Here is a 17501-nt window from a genome sequence, read left to right as displayed (position 1 = left end):
AAAGTGACACAGACCTCATCAAGTTTAAAACCAGGAAATGCCAGTAAGAGTTGCGTGTCATACTCTATTCATGGAATTTATAGAATAGTTGTATTCCATAAATGCTTATGCTTTGACGATTAATAATAGTGCCTAAAGTTACTCACTTGTACAGGCTAGTCCCGCCTAAAAGGATTGTCATTGTTCTTGGAATCCTAAATTTTGAGGGGGACAAAACAGTGAACACAGTATATGAGAACGGTAACGAGTACTTACAAACTAAATTCCTTATTCAGCAATCAATTTTGTGTTGAGCCATCAAGACCCCCGGAGAGGATGGCAAACTGAGGCCAGTGCAGAAGGGAAGTTGTCCTGCTTTTTCAGTGAGATGGGCAGCCATAGAATAGACTAAGCCTCTTGAGCAAAGGCATGTTTTCCCGAGACGGCTAGTGGGACTTGTCACACACGCCAGCCCTATTATATTCTTATAACCCTTTATGCTCTTTATATTAACCGCCCCAGAGTTTCTTTCCGGCCTTTGAACGGAACTCGGGGAACCTAGTTAGTTCGTGCACAGCGGCCACAATTTTTCGATTATTCAGCAGAACCGATAAAATATTTCCCTGGAAGAGGTTTAGGGCGCGCACACGCCCCTTGGTTTGTGTTGAGTGACGCGCGCACTATCTATGCCGAGAGTGCCTAGCGCACTGCTGTTGCTCAAGACTCGAGACACTTCCAGAAAATGGCTAACGAAGCGGTGGGGAACGGCGGCACGGCGGACGTTGGTGCGGCTGAACGCGCCTGACCTCCCAGTCCACGCAAGGTTGGGGGGGGCGGGGGGGCGTCGCACCGCCCAGGTGGCAGCGGCCAACCCCGCAGCGCGCGCTGGGCACTATCCCCCGCCTCCCGCCAGTGCGCACGCGCGCCCCTCATCCGGGTGCTGGTTGAGGCTGCAGGTTGCGCCGGGGTGGCGGACGGGGGCGGGGCTAGTGGCTCATTGTGCGCAGCGCTGTGCGGCGCCGGCGGCCGGCGAGGCCTGAGTTGAAGTTGGAGCTGCTGCCGCCGCCCTGCAGATCACTCGCTGCCTAGGCAGCGCGCTGTTCTTCTAAAATGGCTGCCGCTACCGGTGCTGTGGCAGCCTCGGCCGCCTCAGGTCAGGCGGAAGGTAAAAAGATCACCGATCTGCGGGTCATCGATCTCAAGTCCGAGCTGAAACGGCGGAACCTGGACATCACCGGAGTCAAGACTGTGCTCGTTTCCCGACTCAAGCAGGTGAGGCCCGGCTAGGTCCGGGAAGGCGAGCTTAGGCCGCGCCTCGGAGCCCCCACTTCCGCCGCAGCCCCCGGCTGCTCGCAGCCGCCGGGGCCCGCGGGGCCGCGAGGTGGGGAGGCCCCGGGCGGGGCCCGCGCGCGCGGGAGGGCGAGGACCCTCTCGCGGCGCCCCCGCCCCCGCGCGCCGGGCCGGGCCTGCGAGGGGCCCGCGAGCCTCCCGGGACCGGCCGCCGCAGCCGAGCGCACTCCTGCCTCCCCCGGGACGTCCCTGCCAGGCTGCGGACGGCCGGCGCGGCCTCCCAAGGGCGATCGTGGAGACCCGGGAGGCGCTCGGTCCCCAGCCTTTAGCGATGGTGAGCGCGTGCATTTCTTGGCCTCGTAGGGACTGGTTACTTTGGTGACTTCTGCGAAGTTAACCGTTTAATTGTGTCCAACCGTTTCCTCCCCATATTGGGGGTAATTGGTAGTGGGAGTTGATGGGTGGGTAAGAGAAAGGGTTTGTTTTCCGCTGGGTTTTCAGTTTTTGCAATAGCGCAATAATCTTCTTTTTCTTCCCTGATTATCTTTCTGGTTTGAGTGAGCGTTGGAATTGTAGTAGAGGAGAAATAAGTTTGTACTATAGAAATTAGGAAAGCTCCTTTTAGTTCTTTAGTTTCGTAGCTAGCAACTTTTCTGCAATCGAGAATATTTAGACTTTTGTTCAGTATGATAATATGAGTCAGTTAGTTTTCTCGACTGGGTAATATGTAAAACTTCATGTGATTTTGATACCTAATGATATTTCCTCTGAAAGTTTCTCTCGTGTAGTTTAATTGCTCCTTTGTGAAGTTGGTTTATGAAATGACTGGCAATTCTAATGTCTTGAGGCTTGAGGTTTGCTAATTTTTTTTTTCATTTCGTTTTTTATAATAAGTTTAGATAGACTGTGTAGCATATTAACTTCTCTTTCTAATGTAGGCTATTGAAGAGGAAGGAGGCGATCCAGATAATATTGAATTAACTGTTTCAACTGATACTCCAAACAAGAAACCAACCAAAGGCAAAGGTTGTTACGAGTTATAAACATATTTTAAAATATATTTTGGTTATATAACTTGCCTCTGCTCTTGTGCCACTTGCCCTGTTTATATAGTGCTACTCTTTGCTATTTCCCTCTGGCACTCTGCCTTGTTGGGTCAAGGAAGAAAAGTTACTGTTGCCAGGCTTTGGGTGACTAGTAGCCCTTAAGATTTGGCTGAAGCTGACCTGAAAGTGAGACCAGTTCTTTCTTGCTCCTGAAAAAATTACAAAGTCAAGTTTCATAATATTTCTTCCTTCATAGTGTGAAGACCTAAAGAATAAAATACGGTTTAATACATGTCTACCTTGCCCCACAATTGGCAGAGTATTGATGGAATTCCTACCAAATCTTTCACCTTGGCTCCTTGCTGTTTTCTCTAGTATATTAAAATTTTATAACCTTTGTGTTTAGTATTTTGTTTGACTTGGTGAACTTAATTTGCATTTATGCCATTAAACATTCTAATTTTCAGTGAAATTCAAAAAGACCTTACCAATCATACTAACAAGGTAGGGGGAAAAAATCCATGACTAATTAGCTTAAAAATAAAAAGTTTTAAGTTATAGGGATATGTTAATGATTTTGATTTTGTAACTTTTAAAGTAGGCCAGAATATATTTCTAGGATATGGTGATTTAATGAATAGGTAAAGGTGGTTTTAAATGAACATTTTAACAATATAAATGGGACTTAGATATATTTAAAAGGTTCTGGTAAGTGAAATACTTACTTGAATAATTACGGATTTCTCTCCTGATAAGGACAGTGTCAGAGGGTGGGCATGATGTGGGTATCTGGATCCTGGTACCTACATACAAGTTCCATGCAGCTGCATTTTAAAAACCTAACACTCTTTACTGCTTTAAGTGATCCTAAATGCTACTCTCTGCTGTAGACCAGATTGATTGAACTAGAGTAAAATGGTAAATGGATTAACCTTGAAAAGAAGGAAGTAGTCAAGTTTGATCTTAAGCAATCTGCATGAGTATTGGGACCAGGCACATCTTGATGCCGTCTCACTGAGAGTTTTTGTAGGTTTGCAAGAGTGCCCTATTTGTGCCAAAGGAAATTGAAAAGGGCAAAGAAGCATTTTCTGGATGGGATGGGAATGGCAGAGATAGAAATGGTGTTTAGAGGAGTAACAAAGTTATCTTGAAGATCTGTGGCTTTTAATGTAATTCTTAACTCAGTGTATCACTTTGAGGGATACATTTCCCTGTGTTAGAGAAGCTTGTGTTGAGAAGCCTCTGCTGACAAACCCAGAGGCAATTTCAAAATGAGGAAGCGTAAAAAATTCAGAAATAAGTACATCAGGAATTAACCATGTTTCTTATTGTGATTTCTTATAATGATTTTGATTCATGTCATTTATTTAGCATATTATGGTAGTTTGATAGATGTTATGTATTAATCATAGTCCCAAATTATTTAAGCTGATTACTGATTTTAGCATGTAAAGTAAATCTCATTTGATTTATTCATTCTCACCTATTTTTAATTTCTCTATGTATCCCTTTCTTTTTCAGTCATTAGGAACTTCACTCATCCTACCTTTAGCAATAAATTCAGCAATATACCATTTTAAGAAGTTTTTCAGTATACATATGTATATGTGTATGTATGTATGTGTGTGTATATATATATAATAAGTATGTTAGTTTTTTCCTCTTATATGGATTATAAGGATACTTGAAATTGAATTTTTCCATAACTCTGATGTTAAGGTATCTTGTAGTATTTAGTCAGGAGTCGTAGCATTAATTGTCTGTCTGCAGCACACTACAACTGAGTACTTCATGAGACTCATTCTGGGACATGTGTGATAAATAGCTCTTGTCTCCTTGAGTTCCATTTATCATTGTTCTGAAAATCCTGTGAATGAGAAAGAACATAATGTAAATCCCAAACTAAGAACCTAGTTTGAATTAATTTACAGTTAAGATGCTTATAAGTAAGATTATTTTAAATTTTAAATTAAGTTTAAAAATAATTTTTAGACATCAAATTTGAATAAGGAAACTTTTAAAAATAATAATTAACAGATTTTTAAAACTAAGGATTCAAGAAATTAAATAGTATTGTAATATGATGTTCTTTTTGTCACATCTTATTTCACTTGACAGTATCTATCTTGAAAGTAATTGCATCTTGGTCATACTACTTTTCCTTCAATGGGTATACTTCCTTTTTGTAAAATTGGAAAATTTACTAGACCATCTGTAAGGGTCTCTTAATTCTGAAATTTAATAATTATATGTAGCTAGGAGCCAGAAGAAAAATTCTTTTTTTAGCTAAAATAGATGTATAAGGAAGGAACAGGAAAACTCATAGGTCCTCAGTCAGTATGGATATCTTTAGCTGGGAATACTAGAAAAAGGATAAGAATAAAGAAAGGGATTACTTAGAGGCAGTCAGGTAGACAACAGCAAGACACCACGTTTAACAGCTTGTTAGGCAAAATAAATAATTCTTATGATGATGTGGCTTAATGTAGCAATAAAATTAAATGATGTTGAATGATAAGGCAAGAGAAGCTTCATGGGTCTTGAAAAGTTACTTAGGTGAAATATTAAGTTTGTTCTCTTATAAGTGCAGGGTCACTATTTCTCAAACAATTTTTTTGTGTTAAAATGATTATGTTTTGACAGATTAGAGGAAAAGGAGTCTGCATTCTTAAATATATTGTAGAATATTTTTTAAAATGCTGTTATTACAAGCACAAACTCACAAACTTGTAACAAATGTTGATAATGTTATAGCGGGTCCTAATATTTATGGTTAACATATTTGTAAAATCTATTTGCATAGAGTTAGTGGGGTGAAGTTTTAAGCTTAGATTGGTTCTCACTTCTGAGTCTTTTCACATTCTCTTTGCTATGAAATTTTTAATAAGTAACCTAGAAGAGCGCTTCACCAGTGAGAGTTACTGTCATTATTTGGGTGTATGTTAAGAAAGCGGTTAAACAGGTAGAGCTAACTCCTCATTAGTTTCTTTTAGAAATTATAGATGTAAACTTTTCTTTCGGTTCACCTGTAAACAGCATATCATTCTTTTGGATATTCAGCCTTTCGAGTCACCTCTAAACTTCAGCAAAAGTTACTTTAAGTAGTTAATCAGTGCAATATTCAGAAGTATATGTAATCAGTACTTACCGAATTGAAACTCACTTAACAATACTTGCAGGTTTAAAAAAGATTCAAACTGCTATATAAAATCTGTTTTGTTCCCACTGTAGAAACAAGTATATTTTTGGGTTACAGATTTATCCAAACATAATGCCTGATTATGTGTGGAAAGTACTACACTCAGTATAATTAATTACATGTTTACTGTGTAAAGCTTTCTAAAATTTGTATGCCAAATAAGAATATAGTAATCAACCACATAAAATGAATTTCATGTAATTTAGTATCATAGTGCACTGTAATGCTTGCTTTTTTTTTTTAACTGTTGTGTGTTTGGATGTTAAGGAAACTTTAATCAGAACTGTGGCATTGAGAAGCATTTTGGGGACAAAATTGTCATAAATCTTTTTTGGGTACCCACTGGGCTAGAAGCTTTGTGGGGGTGAGGACATAGTCTTTTATTTACATTAGTCTCTGTAATGCCTGCATATTGCTTGGCACATAGCAGGTTTGTTGAATGAATACTGAGGGCCATATGATGACTTTCTTAACAACTGCTTTTAAAAATATTTCTTTTGGTGCTTATTTTAATTGCATATTTTTTTGTAGGCAGCAGTCTATCAGAGATTAATAGTCTTTACTATTTTCCAAACAGTTTTTCTTTTTAAGGTGCTTTTCTCAACAGCACTAGTGGCTTCTCCTTAAACACTTGATTGTGAAATGTACTTACTTTTAGAGTACGTGAATCATGGCACTCGCCTTTTTATCCCTCACCAAGTTGTTGCTGTGTTGGAAAGCCTCATAACTTTTGCTGGAATATTGTCCAACCTCAGAAGTTGTGTGTGTCATTTTCATTTCACAAAATCAGGCCCTTTTACCTCAGCCATTAAAGCCTGCAATTGACTTATGCAGTTGTATATGGTGGATTATGTTTATCATCAAACACTTTTGTACTTTTTTCAGCTATTTTATTGTGTCAAATATGGTGTGTGTCAAGGATCCTGGTGGGGAGATAGATAAAATTTTCTAGTACTTTATGACAGTGTCTTTCTCCCATGTCATTCATCTCCTAGGCATTTTGAATTAAGGACAGAAGACTTCACACTTTTTCTTCTCTTTCATGAACTCATGTAAAATAAAGTGAGAATTGTCCAGGAATTAGAGGAAAAAGCAATCATTATTATCAGTTGGTGGCATCAGAGATGACTTTAATGAAGAGACTGAACAATGGCTTAGGGTTTAAGGCTGAAGTTTACTGATGTATTTAATCACCTATAAGATAGTTCTCACACATTACAATAAAAGGGCCTCGGTGTGGTGCAATTCCGGGAGTTAACCATTCACACCATAAACTCCACAGCCCAAGTTAGCCTTATGTGGCAGTTCTGGTAACCTGGAATAGTTTGTATTATGGCTTTACAGAATTGTTTTCCAGATTATAAAAGTGAAATGTTTTCATTTTAAAAATTAGATAATCCAGAAAAGTACAAAAAAGTGAAAATTGCCCGTAATTCCACCACTCGGATTTTATCACAGATAACATGATCTAAGGTATATATGTACATGTGCATGTACTCATAGGAGGTTTATGTTTAAGGATTTTTTTTTTTTTTTTTTTTTTTTTACCTTGTCGAGAATTAATACCGGTTCATACCTACGCAAGGTGTTTTGTTGAAGGTAGGTAGAATTTAAATTTTTTCTAGTCTGGAGAATCTGAAAACAGTAACCTTGTATGTTCTTCTCACTCCAACTTCTTCAGTTATGCTCAGTCTGCTCTACATTAGAGTCGTTTGAGTTTTTAAAAATACAGATACCAGGCTCCTGCCCCCCAGAGAGTTGGTTTTGGTTACTCTGTTGGGGGCCCAGGAATCAGTATTTTCTAAAAGTTCCCCAGGTGATTCTCATGCAGCTTGGGTTAAGAACCACTGGCTGCTCTAGATTACAGCTTGAAAAACTTAGCATCATTTTCATTCATCTCTTTCTGCCTGTCAGTTTGCAATTAGTTCTCTGTTACAGTTTTCAAAAAACTTTCACATTGCTTTATTTGATGCTCACAGCAATGCTGAGTTAAGCAGTGCTATTTTCTTTTTATTGATAGGATAGAAAAGTCATCCGTTAAGAACTCAGTTACATTCTTGCTGCCTTTTAAAATCTTGTGCAGACGCTCACAAGTGTGTGTGGATGTTCAGTTTGGTTGTCTTTAGATGACAAAGTTAAGAGATTTTAAAAAAATGTACGTTTGGTGTTTTCCAGATTTATTTTATTATAATGAGTATGAATTATCTTTATGGTAGATTTTTAAAAAATAATAAAATGACCTATTGGATGACTGCTATGTTTAAGACAGTGTGCAAAGCCTTTTAGAAAACTGATTTCATTAGTGAAATACCACTTTAATAGAAGAGAGACTAAAACACATATGCAAATGGTTAACACAAGGCATAGTACATGATTATTTTAAGATTTCATACAGTTGAGGAGAGGTTGTTGCTGGAAACATCAGTGTTGTTCAGTTTGGCCTGGTCTCTGAGTCTTCCCCCCTCTTATCCAACAGAAATTTTATGACTGAACATTTTCTACGTTTCATAGCTTCTGTAAACGTTTAGGGGAAAAGTTACTCAGCCACAAAATTTTTTTGGCAAAATTACTTTAAAATCTACTTGCTAAGTGGATTTTTTGTTTCGTTTTGTTTCTGGAGGTATTTCTGAACTTGAAAAGGAAAATTACCAAACCTTGTAAGGACCAGTTTGCCTTTGAAGGAGAAAACCAAATTGCCATCCAGAATTCTTTATTGTTAATTCTGAAATACAAACATTCTGAAAATGAAGTTTTTTCTTAAGTTTGGTGGCAAAAGTGAGGCTACTTATAGTCTTGATTTATCCTAATTGATGTTACTATTCATATATTTCATTGCACAAATGTTTCTGTGATTGATTGAGAGAAACTGTTCCAGAAGCCACTGGGAGGTTTAAATTTACAAATGGTATATACACTATTGTACTCTCTTAAAATCTGACAGTTATGAAACATGTCTGGTCCCAGCGGTTTCACTAAGGATTTGTGGACCCATACAAACAATGTTGCATAATTAAGGAGGTGTTCTAGTGTCATCTTCCTTTGGTGTATACATTTTTACTTTACCATTTTACTTTTGACCCTAAAATCATGCAGTGAAATTTCAAAATAACTATATGTTACTACTATGATAGTTTGAGATGTGGTAAGTAATTTTGCTTCCATTTTTTTATTTTGCTATTCCAACTATCTTTACTACTCAATTTATTTTCTAGTTTTGTTCCTCAAAGCATTAAAGTTAGGCTTCTGACTACATTGCACTTTCAGTTAGCTTCTTCATCCTGGTGGTGCTACTTTGCTTTTGGACCAGTTCCCATTTCTGTGGTATATGCCAGATTCCCTGAAGGACAAAAGATTCATTTATTAGTTTGTTGTAGGAGCTTTCATAGCACAGGCTTAAATGGGATATGGGGTATAAACGATTACTGACTGTACAAAAATGGGCCTAAGCTGGTGGTTCTTGTTGAATTAAGTGGGATTTGATTTTGCTTTTAAGTTATTTCTTATCTGTGACATCATAAAAGTTAGGAATCTGTAGATGTACTTTGTAACATCGTTAAAGTTGGAGTTTACAGTCCTTACTGACAGGATGGGGTTGCACATGATGCTACTTTGACTGGCGTGTCACGTCTTACCTTTGTCCCAGTGAGGGCTGATAGAAATTCTGAATAGAAATCCAGACCTTGTTTACTGCCAGCATGCAGCCTAGAACCTACACCATTATCAGTCAGGATATATATAATGCTTGAGTATCTACTTATTATATAGCATTGTACTAGGTTCTGGGCTGGATGATGAACATCATAGCTTTTTAAGATGTGAATTATTTTTGTATGGTGGAGGGGTGATACTTTTTTTCATAAAGGAAGAAATTACAGTATAGTTTCTAATTCATCATGTGTAAACAAGTGCAGAGTTACAGATCACGAGAGGAGTCAAAAACTAGTGTGTGAAATGTCAGTTTCCTTAAATATTATGTACCTATCAGGTTATTATTAAAGTTTCATCACTGTATGTTTGAAAATCTCGTCCTTGTGGTTTTTATGTTTACAAGCTTATGACACATTGTGTCCAGTGTTTTCATGTGATACAGCTGTTAAAAACAATAAGGGATAGCAAACTTGGAGCTTTTTGTGTGCCTCTGCCTCTTGTTGCCTGTTTGTCATGGGGCAAGTTACGTAATCTCTGTGACGCTCACATTTTAAAATTTTATGGATGTGGCTTGTGGAGCCTGTGTTCACGCTAAAAGAGATAACATTTTTAACGACTGGCACATTGTAGCTACTTGAACATCAATGGTTTTGTGGTTTTTGAGGAGTGGGAATAGGCCTGGGATTAAACTGAAGCACTACCCTTACTAACTTTGTCATCTGATTAACTTTTCAGCATTAGTTTCCTATTTTGTAAAATGGGGCTAGTTAAGAGGATAAAATAAATGCATTAATACATATGAAGCATTTATCCTAGTGTCTGCACTGTGGAAGCTGCTTAAGCAGTGGTAGTTACTGCTGTTGCTGTTTTGGTTGATGTAGTGTAATTTGGTTTTCGTTTAAGTAAACTAAGGCAAGTGAAACTCACCATGGAGTGTGCATAGTATATGTAGCTTGTCATTATGCTGAGGGCTGCCATTTCAAAGATGGTATCTTTAAATTGAGTTCATTAACCACTGCTTACTAGAATAATGTCTTTTAAGTAGGTCATAGTAAGATGAAGTGGAAAGAATTTAAGACTGGAAATGAGAAGCCTTGGCTTCCAGTCTGACAATGCCATTTACTAGCTTTGGGCAAGCTGTGTAACCTCGGGTTCATTTTCTCTTTTGTAAAATCGTGATTACCGGCCCTATGTACCATGGGGTGATAGGAAAAATCAGTTGACCTTTTTTTTTAAGTGCTTTGCGGCACTTCCCTGGTGGCGCAGTGGTTAAGAATCCGCCTGCCAATGCAGGGGGCACGCGTTTGAACCCTGGTCTGGGAAGATCCCCCATACTGCGGAGCAGCTAAGCCCATGCGCCACAGCTACTGAGCCTGCGCTCTAGAGCATGTGAGCCACAACTACTGAAGCCTGCACGCCTAGAGCCCGTGCTCCGCAACAAGAGAAGCCACTGCAGTGAGAAGCCCGCGCGCTGCAACGAAGAGTAGCCCCCTCTCGCCACAACTAGAGAAAGCCCGCGCACAGCAACAAGACCCAATGCAGCCAAAAATAAAATATAATAAAATAAATTAAAAAAAAATAAAGCGCTTTGCAAATTGTAAAGCATTTTATATTTGTAAAGAGTAAATGGTATTTGCAAATGATCTGAAGGAGTTCACCCAAAAGCTCGATACTCTGTAGGTTATTTGGTGGTGTATGTGTTGGGGGGTGGATTCCTATAGTTTTATTTTATTTATTTAATTTATTTTTGGCTGCGTTGGGTCTTAGTTGCGGCACGCGGGATCTTCGTTGAGCCCTGCGGACTCTTCGTTGTGGTGCGCGGGCTTCAGGGCCATGGGGTCTGTAGTTGTGGTGCATGGGCTGTGTAGTTTGTGATACGTGGGCTCTAGTTGAGGTGCGCCAGCTCAGTAGTTGTGGCATGTGGGCTTAGTTGCCCCGTGGCGTGTGGGGTCTTACTTCCCCGACCAGGGATCGAACCCTCGTCCCCTGCATTGGAAGGCAGATTCTTTACCACTGGACCACTAGGAAGTCCCAATCCTATAGTTTTAAAAAGCTTATTTCTTCTCAAAGGTAGCATCTTTAAAGTTTTTATATTATGGAACTTTCTCTAAACGTGATAAAACAATTTAGTGAGCTCTTTCTCACCTGATACTGTTTTCTTTTGTAAGGAAGGAACAGCTCTCTTGTTGCCCTTACAGTAACTTCTAATTTGTATTGTCTCTAAAATACAAATGCCACTAAGCTCCACATTTTGTTTCTCTTTTGATTCACACAAGCCCTCAGTGGATAAAAGAAAACTCTTTACTCTTAATCTTTTCACATATTTGGAAAGGACCAGTATCTTGTTTCACTTTTCATCTCTCATTCATGGAAAGGATTTCAAATTGGAAGTAGATGGAAGATAGGAGCTGGTGAGGAGACATGGGAAAGGGAGGCATCCTAACTTTTTTTTACAGTTACCTCACAGCGAAACCCTCTACTCTGGGGGTCATGGAAGCTTGCGACATGGCAACTCCTGTTTTACACAAAGGAAAGGTTGATTAGTTAGCCTCAGGAAAGAACATTCGTTAACATCTCAAAATAAATAAAAATTTAAAAATTTAATAGTAAAATTTTAGCAGCTGTGATTTTTTTTTTTTTAACAGCATTTCTGATACATTATGGGTTATTTAATTAGTAGATTTTTGTGGACTAGCTTGAAAACACAAACTTTTAGCTTTGGCTCTGTGGAAAACTTTTTTTTTCTGATGTGGAAAACATTTTTAAAATTCCAACCACCAGTTTGCAAAGGTTTGAAGATGAGGGCTGGGTCAGGGAGGCCTGTAGTCTATCTAGAAGCTCTTAACAGTTTTTGGTCTGAAGTAATTTCTACTTGCCTTAAATCAGTTAAATCAGTCATTATGTTAAGCGCCCAGCGCTATTTATATTTAGGCCTTTGGAGAAACACAAAATAAGCATAAAAGCAGTCACTGTACTTAAGGTATTTTTTTAAATGGTGAAGCAAGATGTGTTTGAGAGTACAAGGCAATATATAATCAGCTGATGGATTGTGAGGTGTCAAGTGTGAGAATTTTATTTTAGAGAAAGCTTGTTGACAAGGAGAACTTAGGGATGGCTTTATGGGGGATATGAGTCTTGAATTTAGCTATCAGATGTCTGGTCATGTATACAAATAGTAGAGAACTGTTGAAAGGTGCTGCTACTTCCGGGAGAATTGGAGGTAGAGAATTTGAGTGGTGTAAAAAATGTATCTCATATGTCAAGTTGGTTAAGATGATGGGTTCATATGTAGGATTAATTGTACAGTTTATTTTAGTGAAATGAAACAGCATGACATTGTTAATAAAGCTTTTTTTTGTTTGGGACAGCTGTGGCCAGGTGGTTTATAAGCAGTTGGCATTAGCTTTGTCCGATGATTTGGGAGTGGAGAGTGGTACCTCGGGGTAAACTTCTCTGAATGTTTTTTGCTTTTAAAGTAATAAAATATTGGTTGTTAGCCCATTTTCCTTCTTTCACAGGTAAAAAACAGGAAGCAGATGAGTTGAGTGGAGATGCTTCTGTGGAAGATGATGCTTTTGTCAAGGTAAAGTGTTAATTACACAGGTTAAGATGTTTATTTTGAGCCTAGCATTTTGCATGATGAATTCATGCATTTTACTTGAACAATAGACACTGAAATATGTAGGTAAAATAATGATAGAGACTTATATCAATATTGTCTTAGACTTCTATATAATATTGTCAATCTTATTAATTCTCATAGTTGAGAAATATAATAAATAACATTATCTTTAGTTAAATGAGACAAAGCAAAAACTGTTTGTCCGAGCCTTTAAGTAGAAATCGGAGACATAGGGGCCAGAGGAACAGCTACAGGACAATTGTTGTCTTAGTTCCTGGACAAGGTACTGTCCATCGCATTAGCTTTCGTATATAACAAACAGAACTTAGAATAATGTAGTCCCTAAAATGGAGAAAGTTGCTGATGTGTTGCTACTTGGTGAAGATCAGATTAAGAAATTTGTTTTGCCCTTTAAAGATAAGCCAGGTCTTTATTGGCTAAAAAAGAATGTATTTTAAAACTGACCAACCAGAAATATGAAGTATTTCAATTTTAATTGAGGTTGTGGCAGTTCTACATACTGTTATTTTTAATCATAGTTAGATTTTTTTTGCTTGTTTTCATTTTAATGAAGTGTGATCTGCTATTTACTGATCATTAGATCTTAGGTAGTGTGGCATTTGCAGGAATTTTTTAATGAGCATAGTTCCTCTTAAATTAGGTACATTTACACCCCATGTATTTCTGTTTTCTGTGTACAGTTAGGCCATATTGCCGTAACATCTTGGGATGTCTGTGTGCTCCACCATGAAGCCCGCTCATGTCAGTTCACCCACCCATCTCTCCTGTGGTCTAGCTCTCTACCCTGCCTACGTTATACACACACAAGCCACACAGCACCGTGCGTCTCAACGCTTTGTATCTTACACTTTGAGGGCAGGCACAGAGAGAAAGAGATGTTTGGTTGAGGAGTTAGCCCTGCAGTCAGATAGTTTAGGAAATGTTTGCTCAGGGATCCATTAAAATTGATGATTGCATGTCTGTAACCAGCTTTCGTTTGAGCATTTAAGAACTCTTCAGTCTTTGTATTCTTTTATACTTGTGGTATATCTTCCATTAGGTTTGTTCCTTTGCTCTTCTCTAGTTATCTTCACTAGTGAGTGCATGATTAAGCCAAAATTATCCATAACCTGGAAAAGCATTGTGACTTAGTAAAAACCCTTTTAGTTTTCACATTTCTAACTTCCTTTCAGCTCTTCAATTCATAAAAATATTTCAGTTGTTTGAAACATTACAAGATGTACTATTGCTGTCTCTTATATGTACTGCAAAGGATGCCTTTGTGTAATTATTAAATGAACCTGGTCTCATAATGTCTAGAAGAACAAAAGAGCTTTAAAAAAAATCCTATTTAAATATATCTTCACTCTCTTTATATTTCTTTTTCCCTTTGGAAGTATCCGCGTATGTGATGAATTTGATAGAAATTAAGTGAATATGCTTTCCCTGTTTCTCAGAGTTGGTAATTTTGGAATTTATACAGTAGTGGTGGGTAAATATCACCTGTTGCTTAGATATGTGAATACTGTAGGAATTACTTCTACTTATTGGTGAGGAGAATGGTCAAAGTTGGCACTTCAGAGTAGATGAAGTTCCCTCAGGGACTTCCCTTGTGATTTTCTTTTGTTTTGTACCTATTCTTCTACCATCATATAACCAACCACCTACTCCATTTTCAATCCCCTACGTTCCTCCACCCATAGGTAGTGAAGTTGGTTAAACCTCTGTCCCAGAGACGCCCTGCTCCCCAAGCACTCCATATTCCAAAACAATCGTATTTCTTCTCGGTGCCCACCAGAAATTTCAATTCACTCATTGCAGTTCAGCTATGAATGATTAATAGTTATACCCCTGCACTTTTCCCCTTTTAACCCAGAAACTTTTTGTTAAATCTGCTAGATGTACCATGAGAATAGGAAAGGAGGAAGGAATGTTCATTGCTTTCAGCCCTTTCTCTGCAGTTAATCAAAGAGGGAACTAGGCAGATTGCTGCTTTTCTTTGTTTCTACTGAGGTACCCTTGTATCCTTAAACTTTGAAGGGCAAACAGATATTCTTTCACAGAGGCAATCCCAACCTATGTTCCCCTGCTTAATCGGCTTTGTGGCATAGTGGTAGATTTCAAAGCTAATACATTTAGATTAATTATTTGCATATTTTCTAAGAACAGACATTGGTGTAACAGTTGGGATTCCTTATTATTTATTAGAAATAAGCTTTATATTATCATATGTAAGATTTCCATGGTCTTTGAAGTTAAATCAAACTGTGACATGTGGAGAAAAGAAGTCATTTCTTTGAAGCCATGTCTTAAAGGACAGCTCGTACAAGTATGTGATTTGGTAAATATTAAACAACTGGAACTTGAGAGCAATCCAGTTAGTGTGTATGTATTTCAGTGTAAGAGATTTGGGAACTCTGATGCATAGTTTAATGACGTTGGTATTAGACCCCCTCTATTTTTAAAGACACAGTTAGTGTGTCCTATAAAATGATTGAACTTTGACTTTGGGAATAATGTCAAAATATGATAAAAGTGAAAACGTTTAGAGATGTAAATTACCAAAAAGGTTTGGTGGATAGCCTATAGTACTTTGCCTTGAGTTGTACCAAATTTTCTTACCATTAAAAGGACTGTGAATTGGAGCATCAAGAGGCACACGAACAAGATGGAAATGACGAACTAAAGGACTCTGAAGAATCTGGTGAAAATGAAGACGAAAATGTGCATTCAAAGGAGTTACTTTCTGCAGAAGAGAACAAGAGAGCTCATGAATTAATAGAGGCAGAAGCAATAGAAGATATAGAAAAAGAGGACATCGAAAGTCAGGTCTTTAGCCAGTTTTTTTTAAAACATGACACAGTTAAATTAAGTACTAAATAATAAAAAATATTTTTCTAGTTCAATGTGAAAGTCACAGAACTTTCAAAAAATATATTTTTAAAGTTATTTATAAATCACCCAGACTCCTACCATCTAAGATGACCCTTTTATTTTTGCTTATTATCTTCCACATATGTATATATTTTTACCTAGTAGTTATCATGCCATAAGTTGCTATCCTATATAATATTTTCACATGACATATCATAATGACTTCATAATTCTTGTGTTACACCACAATTTATTAGACTGTTTTCTATGTGTCTAATAGCTACTCCTTTAATTTGGGATATTTAAGTTTTAAGTTGTTTACTACCCCGCTGTGAATGAGTGTACCAATCTAACTCTGACCTTGCTAACATTATAAGGTGGTAGTTTTGGTTTGTTTTGTTTTTACTACTTTAGTACATATAAAAGACTAATTTGCATTTATTTGGTTATTATCAATGGTGGGGAAGTTACTTATGAAGGTTTAACTTAAAAGCATATAATTTTTAAATCTTTTCTTTGAATGAAATAGATCATTTGTCCTGCTTTGAAGTATATTAGTACATCTTAAGAAAATCAAGGGATTAGGGGGTCAGTATTCATGCCTAGAACACTTCGTTCTACCTAGCCTAATAAATGAAGGGCTCATGAAGGACATTTTTCAAATTCTTTTATCAATGTGACTAAGCGTTTCTGTTGGCATAAAAAATATAGCCTGAATTATTAAGCATTGACTTAGGACCCATGGTATCCATAGACCCTGCACAGAACACGAGGCAAGTGATAATCGGGTATAGCATAAAAGCATTCTCATGTTACCCAGATATTTTGTAAAGCAAAGCTATTGTATACCCTTTTACTTAGGAAATTGAAGCTCAAGAAGGTGAAGATGATACCTTTCTAACAGCCCAAGTAAGTTTACATTTAGTCCTATGAATTTGATATTGTGGGTGGAAGGGCTTGGAAAAGGAATCTTATTTTGACTTCATAATTCTTTAATTCATAAAATTGCCTTAAATTTAATACTGAGTTACTTATGTGGTATATACAAAATACTTTAAAGTGGCAGCTGAAATTTCTGTTGCCATAGAGGTAATTGGAAGTTATTACAACAAGGTTCCTACCATTTTCAAAATAAAAATAAAAACAGTCTATCCTTTGTATAAAACATGACTCTAGTTACCAGTCTTTTGGGAAGCCTTCACACTCCTTGATTTTTTTTTGGTCACTTTGATATAAAATAAATCATTTAGAAGTACTAATACCCTTTTCAAGGCTTTAAAATTTTGTTAATTTAACACTCCTAGGATGGGCATAGTATAAAAATGATAAAAATCTCTGTTCAATTAATTTACTTGGGGTATGTATGTATGTATGTGTATGTGTGTATAGAAAATGACAACTCTTCTGTATTAGATTTTGGTTTTGGTATATGTGATACGCATAGTGTACATTTTAAAGTATGACGTACAGATGCTGTAAACACATTTATAGCTCAATTTCTCTACTAAAAAATTATCCTTTGTCTTTTTCTCATATCTGTACTCAAGAATACCTTGTTCATGTACCCTCTTTAAATAGTATACTTTCAAATAGAGATAGGGATTCCCTCTGTTGACTAGATTTAGAAAAAATAGTGATCCAGCTGTGTTATTTCCTCACTCTAATATTTACTGGAAGAGTATATAATGGGGCGTATATTCATAGACTGCTTAGCTGATTGCCTCTGGTCATGCCTTCTTTCCTGCAGCTCTCTTGCCTTTGAAATGCTGGTGAGGCTATATATTGGCTCTCTGTGTTTATTACAATGGGGGAGAAATTGCATTTCTGGGAGAAATGTTTTTGG

The 17501-nt window shown here is 37.5% G+C and overlaps 1 protein-coding gene across 4 annotated transcripts in view; it reads left to right on the top strand.

Moving 5' to 3' along the window:
• Positions 1-990: 990 nt before the first annotated feature.
• SLTM (SAFB like transcription modulator) overlaps positions 991-17501 on the top strand; it is a 52813-nt gene continuing 36302 nt past the window's right edge. For 3 of the 4 annotated variants that reach the window (XM_068552532.1, XM_068552524.1, XM_068552505.1), the window contains exons 1-5: positions 992-1251; positions 2208-2295; positions 12681-12745; positions 15416-15613; positions 16520-16567. In XM_068552532.1, coding sequence (XP_068408633.1) covers positions 1090-1251; positions 2208-2295; positions 12681-12745; positions 15416-15613; positions 16520-16567 — 561 coding nt within the window. In that variant the 5' untranslated portion in view covers positions 992-1089. Of the gene's footprint in view, positions 1252-2207; positions 2296-12680; positions 12746-15415; positions 15614-16519; positions 16568-17501 lie in introns of all 4 variants that reach the window. The other variant, XM_068552515.1, reaches the window with a different exon arrangement.

Source organism: Eschrichtius robustus, chromosome 1 (genome assembly GCF_028021215.1).
Source record: "Eschrichtius robustus isolate mEscRob2 chromosome 1, mEscRob2.pri, whole genome shotgun sequence".
Lineage (NCBI taxonomy): Eukaryota > Metazoa > Chordata > Mammalia > Artiodactyla > Eschrichtiidae > Eschrichtius > Eschrichtius robustus.
The sequence above is the reverse complement of the archived record's forward strand: the minus strand, read 5'-3'. Positions and strand labels throughout refer to the sequence as shown.